At 40.2% G+C, this 15,450-nt stretch overlaps 1 protein-coding gene across 1 annotated transcript in view; it reads right to left on the bottom strand.

The window, feature by feature from the left end:
• The window catches only part of SORBS2 (sorbin and SH3 domain containing 2), a 153,780-nt gene that overhangs the window by 54,411 nt on the left and 83,919 nt on the right, over window positions 1–15,450 (bottom strand). The window contains exons 9-11 of the mRNA XM_018561296.1: window positions 12,484–12,528; window positions 10,362–10,542; window positions 1,419–1,533 (exon numbers count right to left, since the gene is read on the bottom strand). Of these exons, the coding sequence (XP_018416798.1) occupies window positions 1,419–1,533; window positions 10,362–10,542; window positions 12,484–12,528 (341 nt within the window). The remainder of the gene's footprint in view (window positions 1–1,418; window positions 1,534–10,361; window positions 10,543–12,483; window positions 12,529–15,450) is intronic.

Here is a 15,450-nt window from a genome sequence, read left to right as displayed (position 1 = left end):
ATACACCAGTATTGTGACGCCTCTCTTTCAGTTAAAAATATGTTACAGATAATCCTCCTATGTTAGTCAAGACAGAGGCTTTGAACTAGGCCAAGCAGGAATGAGCTAAAGCAAACCCCCCCATCTAGACAATTCTGCATTCTTAAAAAAACCAAATTCCTAGATCACTTACCTGTGAAGCGTAAATAAAATACTGCTCCAGATTCCACAGCAGTATGTTACCAGTTGCCTAGACATTTGATCACATGATCTAACCTTAAAGGGCTCAAGGACTGTGTGTGGTTACACGAGTTGTTGCTTAAGGAGAGCCGAGTAGTTTTTGCAGCACAGGTGAGTACTACAGCGCTTATTAATCTTAGTTATTACAAGTAACCTGGAGACAGGGTGGTCAGGATAGGAAACTGTATTTAAGTATTGGTCTGTTTTAAAGATAGGATAAAGATGGAGCCTGCCGCTACTTAAATAGTCTCTGTTTAAAGCTGAACTCCAGGACTAAAACTTTTACTTTTGCAGTGGGTGCCCCTCCCCACTGCAAGGGTTAACTTGTTTTCCCTAGGGGATGATGAATAAGATGATATACCTACCTTATTCCTTACTTTCTCTGCAGCTGGCACTCTCCTCTGCTGTCCTACGCTCTGGAATGTGGACAGGCCCTCGGTGTGCTCCCAAACAATGCAAGCCTGCTGGTCTTGCATTGTAGTACGGGATGACATCAGAGAGCTGTGACCGGCCTGGCAGCAAAGAGAAGAGGCTTTGGGGGACAAGTCACAGAAAGAGGAGGAACCCTGTGGTAGAAATATGGTAAGAACATCTCCTTATCCATCATCTTCTAGATGAGACAATCAGTTGACACTTGCATTGGGGGGGGGGAACCACTGCAAGGATAAAGGCTAGAGTTTAGCTTCACAGAAAAGAGCTTCTAATTATACATATAGCAAAGAGTGTATCCTGAATAAAATATGTCACACATGGATTGGGGGAATATATTGCTATACACATTTGTAGTTTTTCAGAAACTGAGAGGAAAGGAAGAGCCAGTCTTTCATCATACAATGCTGGGAACTCTGTAAGAGGAAGGGAAAAGTGGAGTGATTGGCTTCACAAACAAACACAGCCCTGTCTCGGACAGAGAGTCATAAAATGGCAGTACATTTTTAAAGAAAGTATACAAGTATTGATTTTATAAGGTAGTAAAAAAGCAATGACTATGCTAAACTTGTAGTAACCAATGTGATTTTATTTTACTGCCGTCAGATCAGTAAAAAACTAATTGAGTTTGGTTGCTTTGAATTACAGTACAGTCATGGCAGTTACACAGAGCTTTATTACTATCACTTTACCTCAGGTTTTTTTCTCCTCCACTATTAGAAAATATTACAAAACTTTCCCTCTCATCAGCTCATATGCTGTGCTCTTACCGGTCTTTCATGTTCAAGGATGGAGGACTTTCCAGGCTCATACTCAAATATGCTCCTGGGTTCAGATCGAAACATGCGCGTGTCAACCTTTCTGTCAGGTGGTTCCCATTCATTCCTTGAAGAACAAAATAAAGACACATGACTAAACTGTATCTGGAAATTAACAATAATTACCACTGCATAAGATAACTAGACTCAGTGTTACCCAAAAAAGGCAGTAACGTGTGGAACCCCATATACCACAACTCCAGGGTTCTACCTAAAACTAAGAATTACAGACATCCCAACTCTCCTGGACGCTCCGGGAGTCTCCCGCTATTAGATAGCGGCCCGGGAGAGAAACACTTCCTCCCGGAAAGGTTTAATCTGCTTGAGTGAGCAGAGCAAAGCTTTCCCTGCGATCGTTTTTTTTTCTTTTCCGACATCGGGAGCCACGGTCCGACCGTCAGTCAGAAAAGAAAAAAGGCATACGAATGCATAGCTAGATTCCTATTGGCTATTGCACTCTGCAATAGCCAATAGCAAACTAGCTAATGCACCCGCCCACTGCTGCTGTCAATCAGCAGAGGGGGACCTGAATTTTTCTATCAGGTCCTCTTCTGGTGATTGAAAGCAGCAGAGGGCGGGTGCAATAGCTAGTTTGCTATTGGCTATTGCAAAGTGAAATAGCCTATAGGAATCTAGCTATGCATTCTCTTATGCCTTTTTTTAAATTTTATTCTGACAACTGCAACTGGCAGAATACAAAAAAAGCAAAAAAAAAAAGCCTGCAGATAGCAAAGAAGCTATTGCTTCCTGTGCTATCTGTCATCATTTCAGGGGGGTGCTCTCTCCCAGCCCCCCTAACCCTCCCTCCGTGGATGGGAGGGTAGAGGGCACCTCCCTGAAATGAGAGGGACACCTCCCTGAAATTGCTTCTTTCAGGTTGGGATCCCTGGAATTATAATGTTGTAAACAGAATATTCTGCAGAGCTTTATGTTCTTACAGAGAAAACAAAGAAGTGTTTGCAATGCACGTTGCCTTACAGTCCAGTGTCCCTGCCAAAGTCATACACACAGGCACACTGCATTCAGTGGAAGCGGATGGGAGCCAGTCATCCTCATATGCTAATGGAATATGGGAGGAAATCCATACAGTTGTGCAGAGAACATAAGAACCCTGAACCAAGCTTTGCTGTCCCATGATACGCCTCCTGCTACTAAAATCTGGTTGTGTTGCTGCACAGCAAGGAAGGTCTTCCACTGCATTTTCATCATTCCACCTTAGTCCACAAATTGTATTATTATACAAGATTTATATAGTGGAAACAATTACAAAATAAAGGGAGCCAGTATAGTTACAATATAATATTTAAGCATTAGGAGGGCCCTGCTTATGAGAGCTACCAATGTAAAATATTACAAAACAGTAAAACAAGGTTTACAAAGGGATCACAGAAGGAGAAGAAGCCTCTGTGTTATTACAGGAGTTGCCGGGCAAATATGGAACACCCTTCAACGGAATTATTCAGATAACAGATGATTACCTAATAATTAGAACTTTAAATTATATTATTTAACTCCTATTTATATATTCTTGTGATTATCGGTTATACCTCAACTCAAAGCCATACTGTAATCTGGAGGAGCCCTAGAAATAAATGAATTGATATGAAAATATAATCACTGCCTTTGTTTATCTGCACGGTACACTAAACTGCAGAGAGGTGGGGATGTGCCATCTGCCTCACTTCTCACAGAACTGTTATTTGGAAAGTAGACAATTGATTTCTATTTCATCTGCAGAGAGGAGGTAGGTGCTATGCAACACTGCTTGTAACTGCTAAATATATTATACGCAGGTCCTCACTGCAGAGTTAGCATAGCTAGGCCAGTGCTATTAAACATTAGTTTTGGGCTATGTCTAGAAGGCAGTCTCAGGCAGCAAGTTTTATAGACAACAGGATGTGTACTAAAAAAAAATCGCAATGCCTTATTACAATATTCTAAACTATAGTGTATTGTATTTGTATTTATCATTTAGTTTTTGTTTTAGTGAAAAATGTTAAAATGTTTAAGTTGAGTTATGTAAGGAATGTGATGGGTGCTATTCCAGATGTAGCCTCAGGCATCATTACATGTCTGAATACCCCTACCCTTGCCTCATGTTAACATTTCAAGATGGTTTCTGCATACTGGTGGCCCCATCACCTTTTCATTAACTGAGCCAAATATAACAAATACATTTTGCTGGAATGTGATTTTCATAGAAGCCTTAGAATACTAACTATCCCAAATCCCATGAGAAGATGCTCTTGTGCTGAAGTGTCTTCTCGCACTGTTTGGGATCTTCATCACTCCCAGCATCTTACTGAAGGGACTGTGACATCACATCACCTTGGTATCGCAGGGAAAAGCGGAGGGTAATCTATAATATATTTCGTATTTATTTCTTATTTTTCTTGTACAGATGCTTTTGGCCACTTTAATGCAGATATTTCATATGGTGGGGGAGACTGATATCGGGCTTGGCAATGCCCATGATAGCAGCATATTTTCTGTGAGGGCATTATACAGAACTTATGGCATTTGAACAACATTTTACTAAAACTGCCAATGTGTCAGCCAAGGTGACAAGCGTGGCTACTAATATGACCCAGCATTGTTTATTGCATGTTCTATAGGCCTTCAAGTAGCATTCTGTGTTATAGAATAACATTTATTTGAAAAATATAAATACTGGCCATGAGAATCCTGGTTTTTATAGAGAATAGTAAATAGGTGACATTTTACAATACTCACTTCTCAGGAGAGGCCAGCTCCCGAGGGCGGAGGGGCACAGCCGGAGGAGGCACAGGTATGGGTGGAGGCAGCGGGGATGGCGCTCTCAATACATCAGTGCCATTGTCAGAGATACTTTTCGAGAGAGGACGGTATGTCTGTGTCTTTGCTGCAGGATGGGAATAGGCAGGAATGTAGTTTTCTGTTGCTAAAAATACATTGACTCATCAATTTAAATAAATAACATATTTTAAAAAAGCTAGTGAAATGCATTTGCAAAATTTAGATCAACCACAACAAATGATGTTTGTTTTTAAATCAACAACAATAGTATATGGCTAAATACTGCAAAGTAGATTTCCATACTTTTTTAAAACATTTTTATAACAAGCTCGATATTAAACAAGCCAAGATTGGACTACTAAGCTTTGTTAGGAACTGCATTACAACTGCACAGAGAGAAAACAAATCTACCAGAAAAAAATATGAACATTTTTCCATTGGGCACAATACACTACATACTTCAACAGCCTGTATGGGCAGAACTCCTTCCCTAATCCTATTTACAAACGGTATTATCTGACCTTAAGGATCCCTTGTTTGGTAGCGGAAGGACTCCAGATATCGCTGTACAAAGTCAGCTCTGGATTTAGTCTACACAGCACTGGTATTGGCAATCAGACGTTGGTGTGTCAGGATGACAACACAGGATTTGGGAGACAGGGGCAAAGAATAGTGACCATATATTAAGATGTGCCTCAGCAAGAACCTTCATGGCAGGATGACCAAGTATTCTTTTAATAAAATGTACAAATTTTAAGATATTGAAACTACACTAACAAATTAAAGCTTATATGATGTTTTAGAGACTGTGTTTACATATACAGTATGTACAGTTCATAATATGGCTGCTGTTGTTATCTCAGGTTGTCATTGTATTAGTGTCTACTGCACTGCATTGTGTTGTATTCCTAACATTATGAGCTTGCTTGAGGTGAGGAGATATCAGGGTGATGTTTCTCCTGTACTGTTCAATCAGAGAGGGTTAGTCATTAACCAAGGAATAATGCTTAACCTCAGTGCAGAAAAGTGAGGTTGACTACTTGGCTATGTTGTCTGGGAAGATCATCTGGATCAGAAGATCCAAAGACGAAATTAGCAGGTGAGTTCACATTAATGCATTTGAGCTCTGTATTTAGCTATATTTAAATGGTTGCCTGAAATGTACTTTAAGATTTCATGCAGAAACCAAAGTGTAACAGCTGTAATTACTGAGTGGAGATTGAAGTATCCAGGCAGACCCCTGAGTTAGATAATCATATAAACAGCAATACCTTTGTTTTATAACAGTGTTGTTAAACAATAAGGATACTAAAACATGTTGAACAATGTAAACACGTTTAACATAATTAACTACCTATTATCAGGTCACATTAAAGATATGTAGACATGGAAGAAAATAATGAACGGTTGGAATGTGTATTTGCAAGAAGTCCTTTGTTAATCTGTCAATTATTGTATAAAATAAATGTACTATACAAATACCATTGCTCATGAAACTACTATACTGTACAGGTAGTTGTGTGTGTTCCTATATGCAGGAGAGGTAAGTAGTATGTCTACATGAAAACTGATATTACGCAATATGGCCAGAAGTATGTGGACACCTGGCCATCACACACCTATTTATAAAGCCAAAAGTATATGGGGACCCCTCTGTGTGATTGACTACAGGTTTTCCAATGAAGGGCACTATTTAAGCTACAGCATACTAAAATATTTTACACAGTTTGGTGAAGGCCCCTTTTTTGTCCCTGCAGGACTGTGACCCTGTGCACAAAGCCAGGTCCATAAAGACATTGTTTGAATAATTTGGTGTGGAGAAATAAGGGTGGTTTGTATGCATACCCGGCCTAAATCCTACTGAACAGCTGTGGGATGAATTGGAACACAGAATCCAACATTTTCTGGAAATGCCTTTCCCGAAATGTGAAAGCTGTTTTAATTACATATGTGGATCCAACTTCATATTAATGCTCATGGTTATGTAAAGGGAAGTCCAACAAGCTCATATACCTGTGATAGACAGGTGTCCATAAACATTTCACCATATGTGTGTGTGTGTATAACTAGCATTACTCACCTGTATTATATGCATAGCTTGTGTTGGAATAATCACTGTCATTGTCTGTAAAAGAAAAAAAAGATCACTGTGTGAGTCTGTAGCGTGGATCAGTGCAACCTTTACTTTAAAGTCCATTTCCACCTCTGTAAATGATGAGCATTTATTGTGGTAATGTAGAGGTGCAGTGATGATGCATATGTATGCACATTTTCACGATTCAAATTGCAGGCTTTCCTCATTTTTTAAATGAACTTTTCACAGGAAAATCAGTCAGACACCAGGGTCAGATTGTAATTAGGCTGTACACAGCTCTCCCCCTACCTTTTATTCATTGGTAGGGGGAGAATCAGCAAAACACCAGCTCTGCCTTTGCACACAATACATTGTCTGGGGAAAGGGGGGGGGAGTGACACTATGAATAATAATGAATGGGAGAGCTCACACAGAGCTTGCAAAACACAGAGGCTATTTGCATGAGAATATAAAGAGGAAAGCTACCAAAAAAAATGTAAGTTTATGTTTTCATATAGATCAACTGCATATGCCTGCTTCATGAACACTATGTGTTTATTGCTGGCATATGTTTTGTTTTTTTTAAATACCTCTGCAAAAGGTGGAAATGGGCTTTAAACTCAAAACTCAATTTAGATCAAGAATTACTTCTGCCTTCTCTTTTATGTTTCATGGTTCAGCTCATTTCATAGCTCATCTCTCTTTAGAGTGATTGCATATCCATTGATTCACCTTGTTTTTTCCTTGCCCTTGTCATTATAATGCATTGCCTAGCTCTGAACAATGGATAACAGACAAGTGCAGTAACATTGTATTAAAGTCTTCAATAATAGCCTAGTGTGGATAAATATTTGCCAAGCTCCTATAGAAGAAACACCCTTTAAAGCTTGCTTCATGATGTATAAAAGTAATTGTGATCTGGTGTTTGAAAAAAACATAGTCAAATTACAGGAGCAATGCTGATCACGACATATTATGAACATTCATTTTCCTAGCGCTTTTTTAAATGTTACGATGACATTCATAGCATTTTGATGAGCATTTACATGCCTTGCTCCCTTCCAGTTCTGCTGGACCTCCATCTTTAATCCACAGTCATGTGTATAGGGATTCTCTAGTGAACAGAAATCAATAACAGAGGGACAAAAGACAGTATATATGTGTAAGTAATCTAAGATGCACAGAGCTATTTTAGATTTAGAGCCTGTGCACATGAGCACCATGGCCGAAGGGGCATATTGAACCAAAAAGCTCAATACATTAAAGCAGTTAGCCAAGCTGTTGTTTTTCCTACATGCTTAGAAGAATGGTGCCTGCAGCATCTGACAGGTACTGATTCTGTGGCACCTGTCAATTGGCAATGGAACTTGTGGAGTGTGAAATCAGCTGACCTGATGCACATCTAAGAGAAGAGTTCAGAGTGCACTTTATACCCAACATTTGTCTCCAATGTATCTATATTCATCCAGTGTGTAAGATTGCGTCAGATCCCACAACCTAAGGAAAATAATTATTTGATCCCCTGCAGATTTTGTAAGTTTACCCACTTACAAAGAATATAATTTTTATCATAGGTGTATATTTTAAATGATAGAGACAGAATATCAACCAAAAATCCAGAAAAACACAGGATACAAATGTTATAAATTGAGTTGCAGTTCAGTGAGCAAAATAAGTATTTGATCCCCAATTAAAACATGGCTTAGTATTTGGTGGAGAAACCCTTGGTGGCAAGCACAGAGGTAAGACGTTTCTTGTAGTTGGTTACCAGGTTTGCACACATCTCAGGAGGGATTTTTGTCCACTCTTCTTTACATATCTTCTCTAAATCCTTAAGGTTTCTTGGCTGTCGTTTGGCAACTCGAAGTTTCAGCTCCCTCCATAAATTTTCTATAGGATTAAGGTCTGGAGACTGGCTAGGCCACTCCATGACCTTAATGTGCTTCTTCTTGACCCACTGCTTTGTTGCCTTGGCGGTATGTTTTGGGTCATTGTCATGCTGAAAGAACCATCCACTACCATTCTTCAGTGTTCTGGCTGAGGGAAGGAGGTTCTTATCCAAGATTTTACAATGGCCATGACCCTGTCCATTGGCACCTCGATGCAGCACAGTCAGCCTGTAGCTTTAGCAGAAAAACAGCCCCAAACCATAATGTTTCCACCTCCGTGCTTGACTGTAGGGATGGTGTTCTTAGCGTCATAGTCAGCATTTTTCTTCCTCCAAACACGGCGAGTCGAGTTAATGCCAAAGAGCTCAATTTTGGTCTCATCTGACTGCAGCACTTTCTCCCAATCCTTCTCTGAATCATTTAGATGTTCATTGGCAAACTTCAGACGGGCCTGTTCATGTGCCCTCTTTAGGAGGGGGACCATGCGGGCGCTGCAGGATCTCAATCTATGGCGGTGTATTGCAATGGTTTGTTTGTTGACTGTGGTCCCAACTGCCTTGAGATGATTCACAAGCTCCTCCCGTGTAGTTCTTGGCTGATCCCTCACTTTCCTCACGATCATCCTTACCCCATGAGGCCAAATCCTGCATGAAGCTCCAGACCGTGGGCAATTGATGGTTATTGATGGTTATTTTGTATTCCTTCCATTTGTGAATAATCGCTCCAACAATAATCTCACCAAGAGATTGACGCTGGATTACATCGATGGAGCCATTTTTTTTTTAAAATTAAAGGAATAGTCAAAAATTGAGTCTCTGTTTTTTGTTTCAATTAAAGGATTTTATCTAAAAGTCTGGACTTTTTACTAACTATTTGATTTAACCCTTTAGTGAATGGGTAGGGGTACAAGAACCCGTTACTCATTCACAAGGGGGGAGGGCGGCATCTGGATGCCCCCTTATTTAAAGGGGTACCCCGATGCAAATAAGCCCCCTTGCCCGCAGCCCCCCACAACCACCGGGTCAGGGTTGTGAGGAAGAGGCCCTTGTCCCCATCGGCACGGGGACACCCTCCCAATGCCGAGGGCACGTGGCCTGGTAAGGCGCAGGGAGGGGGGGCGCTCGATCGCCCCCCCCCTTTCCTGTCCTGCCGGGCCAGTGCTCGGATCAAGGGTCTGGTAGGACTGTTAGGGGGGACCCCACATTTTTTCCCCATTTTGGGGGGCTGGGGTTCCCCCTTAAAATTCCTACCAGACCTAAAGGGTCTGGTATGAATTGGTATGTCACTTTGCTGCTAACGAAATTTCGTCCAATAAACGAAATTTCGACTGGACTACCGCTAACAAATTTCGGGAAATTGGTAATTCGGATTCGTTTACATTCGTTTTAGCTGTAATTCGGAATTCGGATGCATCCGAATTTCGATTTAATTCGTTTTAGCTGTAATTCAGAATTTGGATGCATCCAAATCTCAGAATTTCCCAAAATGCGTCCGAATTTCGATTCGGAACGAAATGCACATGTCTAGTATGCAGGACACAGGGAGTAATACTGGTGGCCCCATCACCTTTTCATTAACTGAGCCAAATATAACAAATACATTTTGCTGGAATGTGATTTTCATAGAAGCCTTAGAATACTAACTATCCCAAATCCCATGAGAAGATGCTCTTGTGCTGAAGTGTCTTCTCGCACTGTTTGGGATCTTCATCACTCCCAGCATCTTACTGAAGGGACTGTGACATCACATCACCTTGGTATCGCAGGGAAAAGCGGAGGGTAATCTATAATATATTTCGTATTTATTTCTTATTTTTCTTGTACAGATGCTTTTGGCCACTTTAATGCAGATATTTCATATGGTGGGGGAGACTGATATCGGGCTTGGCAATGCCCATGATAGCAGCATATTTTCTGTGAGGGCATTATACAGAACTTATGGCATTTGAACAACATTTTACTAAAACTGCCAATGTGTCAGCCAAGGTGACAAGCGTGGCTACTAATATGACCCAGCATTGTTTATTGCATGTTCTATAGGCCTTCAAGTAGCATTCTGTGTTATAGAATAACATTTATTTGAAAAATATAAATACTGGCCATGAGAATCCTGGTTTTTATAGAGAATAGTAAATAGGTGACATTTTACAATACTCACTTCTCAGGAGAGGCCAGCTCCCGAGGGCGGAGGGGCACAGCCGGAGGAGGCACAGGTATGGGTGGAGGCAGCGGGGATGGCGCTCTCAATACATCAGTGCCATTGTCAGAGATACTTTTCGAGAGAGGACGGTATGTCTGTGTCTTTGCTGCAGGATGGGAATAGGCAGGAATGTAGTTTTCTGTTGCTAAAAATACATTGACTCATCAATTTAAATAAATAACATATTTTAAAAAAGCTAGTGAAATGCATTTGCAAAATTTAGATCAACCACAACAAATGATGTTTGTTTTTAAATCAACAACAATAGTATATGGCTAAATACTGCAAAGTAGATTTCCATACTTTTTTAAAACATTTTTATAACAAGCTCGATATTAAACAAGCCAAGATTGGACTACTAAGCTTTGTTAGGAACTGCATTACAACTGCACAGAGAGAAAACAAATCTACCAGAAAAAAATATGAACATTTTTCCATTGGGCACAATACACTACATACTTCAACAGCCTGTATGGGCAGAACTCCTTCCCTAATCCTATTTACAAACGGTATTATCTGACCTTAAGGATCCCTTGTTTGGTAGCGGAAGGACTCCAGATATCGCTGTACAAAGTCAGCTCTGGATTTAGTCTACACAGCACTGGTATTGGCAATCAGACGTTGGTGTGTCAGGATGACAACACAGGATTTGGGAGACAGGGGCAAAGAATAGTGACCATATATTAAGATGTGCCTCAGCAAGAACCTTCATGGCAGGATGACCAAGTATTCTTTTAATAAAATGTACAAATTTTAAGATATTGAAACTACACTAACAAATTAAAGCTTATATGATGTTTTAGAGACTGTGTTTACATATACAGTATGTACAGTTCATAATATGGCTGCTGTTGTTATCTCAGGTTGTCATTGTATTAGTGTCTACTGCACTGCATTGTGTTGTATTCCTAACATTATGAGCTTGCTTGAGGTGAGGAGATATCAGGGTGATGTTTCTCCTGTACTGTTCAATCAGAGAGGGTTAGTCATTAACCAAGGAATAATGCTTAACCTCAGTGCAGAAAAGTGAGGTTGACTACTTGGCTATGTTGTCTGGGAAGATCATCTGGATCAGAAGATCCAAAGACGAAATTAGCAGGTGAGTTCACATTAATGCATTTGAGCTCTGTATTTAGCTATATTTAAATGGTTGCCTGAAATGTACTTTAAGATTTCATGCAGAAACCAAAGTGTAACAGCTGTAATTACTGAGTGGAGATTGAAGTATCCAGGCAGACCCCTGAGTTAGATAATCATATAAACAGCAATACCTTTGTTTTATAACAGTGTTGTTAAACAATAAGGATACTAAAACATGTTGAACAATGTAAACACGTTTAACATAATTAACTACCTATTATCAGGTCACATTAAAGATATGTAGACATGGAAGAAAATAATGAACGGTTGGAATGTGTATTTGCAAGAAGTCCTTTGTTAATCTGTCAATTATTGTATAAAATAAATGTACTATACAAATACCATTGCTCATGAAACTACTATACTGTACAGGTAGTTGTGTGTGTTCCTATATGCAGGAGAGGTAAGTAGTATGTCTACATGAAAACTGATATTACGCAATATGGCCAGAAGTATGTGGACACCTGGCCATCACACACCTATTTATAAAGCCAAAAGTATATGGGGACCCCTCTGTGTGATTGACTACAGGTTTTCCAATGAAGGGCACTATTTAAGCTACAGCATACTAAAATATTTTACACAGTTTGGTGAAGGCCCCTTTTTTGTCCCTGCAGGACTGTGACCCTGTGCACAAAGCCAGGTCCATAAAGACATTGTTTGAATAATTTGGTGTGGAGAAATAAGGGTGGTTTGTATGCATACCCGGCCTAAATCCTACTGAACAGCTGTGGGATGAATTGGAACACAGAATCCAACATTTTCTGGAAATGCCTTTCCCGAAATGTGAAAGCTGTTTTAATTACATATGTGGATCCAACTTCATATTAATGCTCATGGTTATGTAAAGGGAAGTCCAACAAGCTCATATACCTGTGATAGACAGGTGTCCATAAACATTTCACCATATGTGTGTGTGTGTATAACTAGCATTACTCACCTGTATTATATGCATAGCTTGTGTTGGAATAATCACTGTCATTGTCTGTAAAAGAAAAAAAAGATCACTGTGTGAGTCTGTAGCGTGGATCAGTGCAACCTTTACTTTAAAGTCCATTTCCACCTCTGTAAATGATGAGCATTTATTGTGGTAATGTAGAGGTGCAGTGATGATGCATATGTATGCACATTTTCACGATTCAAATTGCAGGCTTTCCTCATTTTTTAAATGAACTTTTCACAGGAAAATCAGTCAGACACCAGGGTCAGATTGTAATTAGGCTGTACACAGCTCTCCCCCTACCTTTTATTCATTGGTAGGGGGAGAATCAGCAAAACACCAGCTCTGCCTTTGCACACAATACATTGTCTGGGGAAAGGGGGGGGGAGTGACACTATGAATAATAATGAATGGGAGAGCTCACACAGAGCTTGCAAAACACAGAGGCTATTTGCATGAGAATATAAAGAGGAAAGCTACCAAAAAAAATGTAAGTTTATGTTTTCATATAGATCAACTGCATATGCCTGCTTCATGAACACTATGTGTTTATTGCTGGCATATGTTTTGTTTTTTTTAAATACCTCTGCAAAAGGTGGAAATGGGCTTTAAACTCAAAACTCAATTTAGATCAAGAATTACTTCTGCCTTCTCTTTTATGTTTCATGGTTCAGCTCATTTCATAGCTCATCTCTCTTTAGAGTGATTGCATATCCATTGATTCACCTTGTTTTTTCCTTGCCCTTGTCATTATAATGCATTGCCTAGCTCTGAACAATGGATAACAGACAAGTGCAGTAACATTGTATTAAAGTCTTCAATAATAGCCTAGTGTGGATAAATATTTGCCAAGCTCCTATAGAAGAAACACCCTTTAAAGCTTGCTTCATGATGTATAAAAGTAATTGTGATCTGGTGTTTGAAAAAAACATAGTCAAATTACAGGAGCAATGCTGATCACGACATATTATGAACATTCATTTTCCTAGCGCTTTTTTAAATGTTACGATGACATTCATAGCATTTTGATGAGCATTTACATGCCTTGCTCCCTTCCAGTTCTGCTGGACCTCCATCTTTAATCCACAGTCATGTGTATAGGGATTCTCTAGTGAACAGAAATCAATAACAGAGGGACAAAAGACAGTATATATGTGTAAGTAATCTAAGATGCACAGAGCTATTTTAGATTTAGAGCCTGTGCACATGAGCACCATGGCCGAAGGGGCATATTGAACCAAAAAGCTCAATACATTAAAGCAGTTAGCCAAGCTGTTGTTTTTCCTACATGCTTAGAAGAATGGTGCCTGCAGCATCTGACAGGTACTGATTCTGTGGCACCTGTCAATTGGCAATGGAACTTGTGGAGTGTGAAATCAGCTGACCTGATGCACATCTAAGAGAAGAGTTCAGAGTGCACTTTATACCCAACATTTGTCTCCAATGTATCTATATTCATCCAGTGTGTAAGATTGCGTCAGATCCCACAACCTAAGGAAAATAATTATTTGATCCCCTGCAGATTTTGTAAGTTTACCCACTTACAAAGAATATAATTTTTATCATAGGTGTATATTTTAAATGATAGAGACAGAATATCAACCAAAAATCCAGAAAAACACAGGATACAAATGTTATAAATTGAGTTGCAGTTCAGTGAGCAAAATAAGTATTTGATCCCCAATTAAAACATGGCTTAGTATTTGGTGGAGAAACCCTTGGTGGCAAGCACAGAGGTAAGACGTTTCTTGTAGTTGGTTACCAGGTTTGCACACATCTCAGGAGGGATTTTTGTCCACTCTTCTTTACATATCTTCTCTAAATCCTTAAGGTTTCTTGGCTGTCGTTTGGCAACTCGAAGTTTCAGCTCCCTCCATAAATTTTCTATAGGATTAAGGTCTGGAGACTGGCTAGGCCACTCCATGACCTTAATGTGCTTCTTCTTGACCCACTGCTTTGTTGCCTTGGCGGTATGTTTTGGGTCATTGTCATGCTGAAAGAACCATCCACTACCATTCTTCAGTGTTCTGGCTGAGGGAAGGAGGTTCTTATCCAAGATTTTACAATGGCCATGACCCTGTCCATTGGCACCTCGATGCAGCACAGTCAGCCTGTAGCTTTAGCAGAAAAACAGCCCCAAACCATAATGTTTCCACCTCCGTGCTTGACTGTAGGGATGGTGTTCTTAGCGTCATAGTCAGCATTTTTCTTCCTCCAAACACGGCGAGTCGAGTTAATGCCAAAGAGCTCAATTTTGGTCTCATCTGACTGCAGCACTTTCTCCCAATCCTTCTCTGAATCATTTAGATGTTCATTGGCAAACTTCAGACGGGCCTGTTCATGTGCCCTCTTTAGGAGGGGGACCATGCGGGCGCTGCAGGATCTCAATCTATGGCGGTGTATTGCAATGGTTTGTTTGTTGACTGTGGTCCCAACTGCCTTGAGATGATTCACAAGCTCCTCCCGTGTAGTTCTTGGCTGATCCCTCACTTTCCTCACGATCATCCTTACCCCATGAGGCCAAATCCTGCATGAAGCTCCAGACCGTGGGCAATTGATGGTTATTGATGGTTATTTTGTATTCCTTCCATTTGTGAATAATCGCTCAAACAATAATCTCACCAAGAGATTGACGCTGGATTACATCGATGGAGCCATTTTTTTTTTAAAATTAAAGGAATAGTCAAAAATTGAGTCTCTGTTTTTTGTTTCAATTAAAGGATTTTATCTAAAAGTCTGGACTTTTTACTAACTATTTGATTTAACCCTTTAGTGAATGGGTAGGGGTACAAGAACCCGTTACTCATTCACAAGGGGGGAGGGCGGCATCTGGATGCCCCCTTATTTAAAGGGGTACCCCGATGCAAATAAGCCCCCTTGCCCGCAGCCCCCCACAACCACCGGGTCAGGGTTGTGAGGAAGAGGCCCTTGTCCCCATCGGCACGGGGACACCCTCCCAATGCCGAG

Source organism: Nanorana parkeri, unplaced genomic scaffold, assembly GCF_000935625.1.
Source record: "Nanorana parkeri isolate BGI_ZX_2015 unplaced genomic scaffold, ASM93562v1 scaffold513, whole genome shotgun sequence".
Classification (NCBI taxonomy): Eukaryota; Metazoa; Chordata; class Amphibia; order Anura; family Dicroglossidae; genus Nanorana; species Nanorana parkeri.
This window is presented reverse-complemented; position numbering and strand designations above follow the sequence as displayed.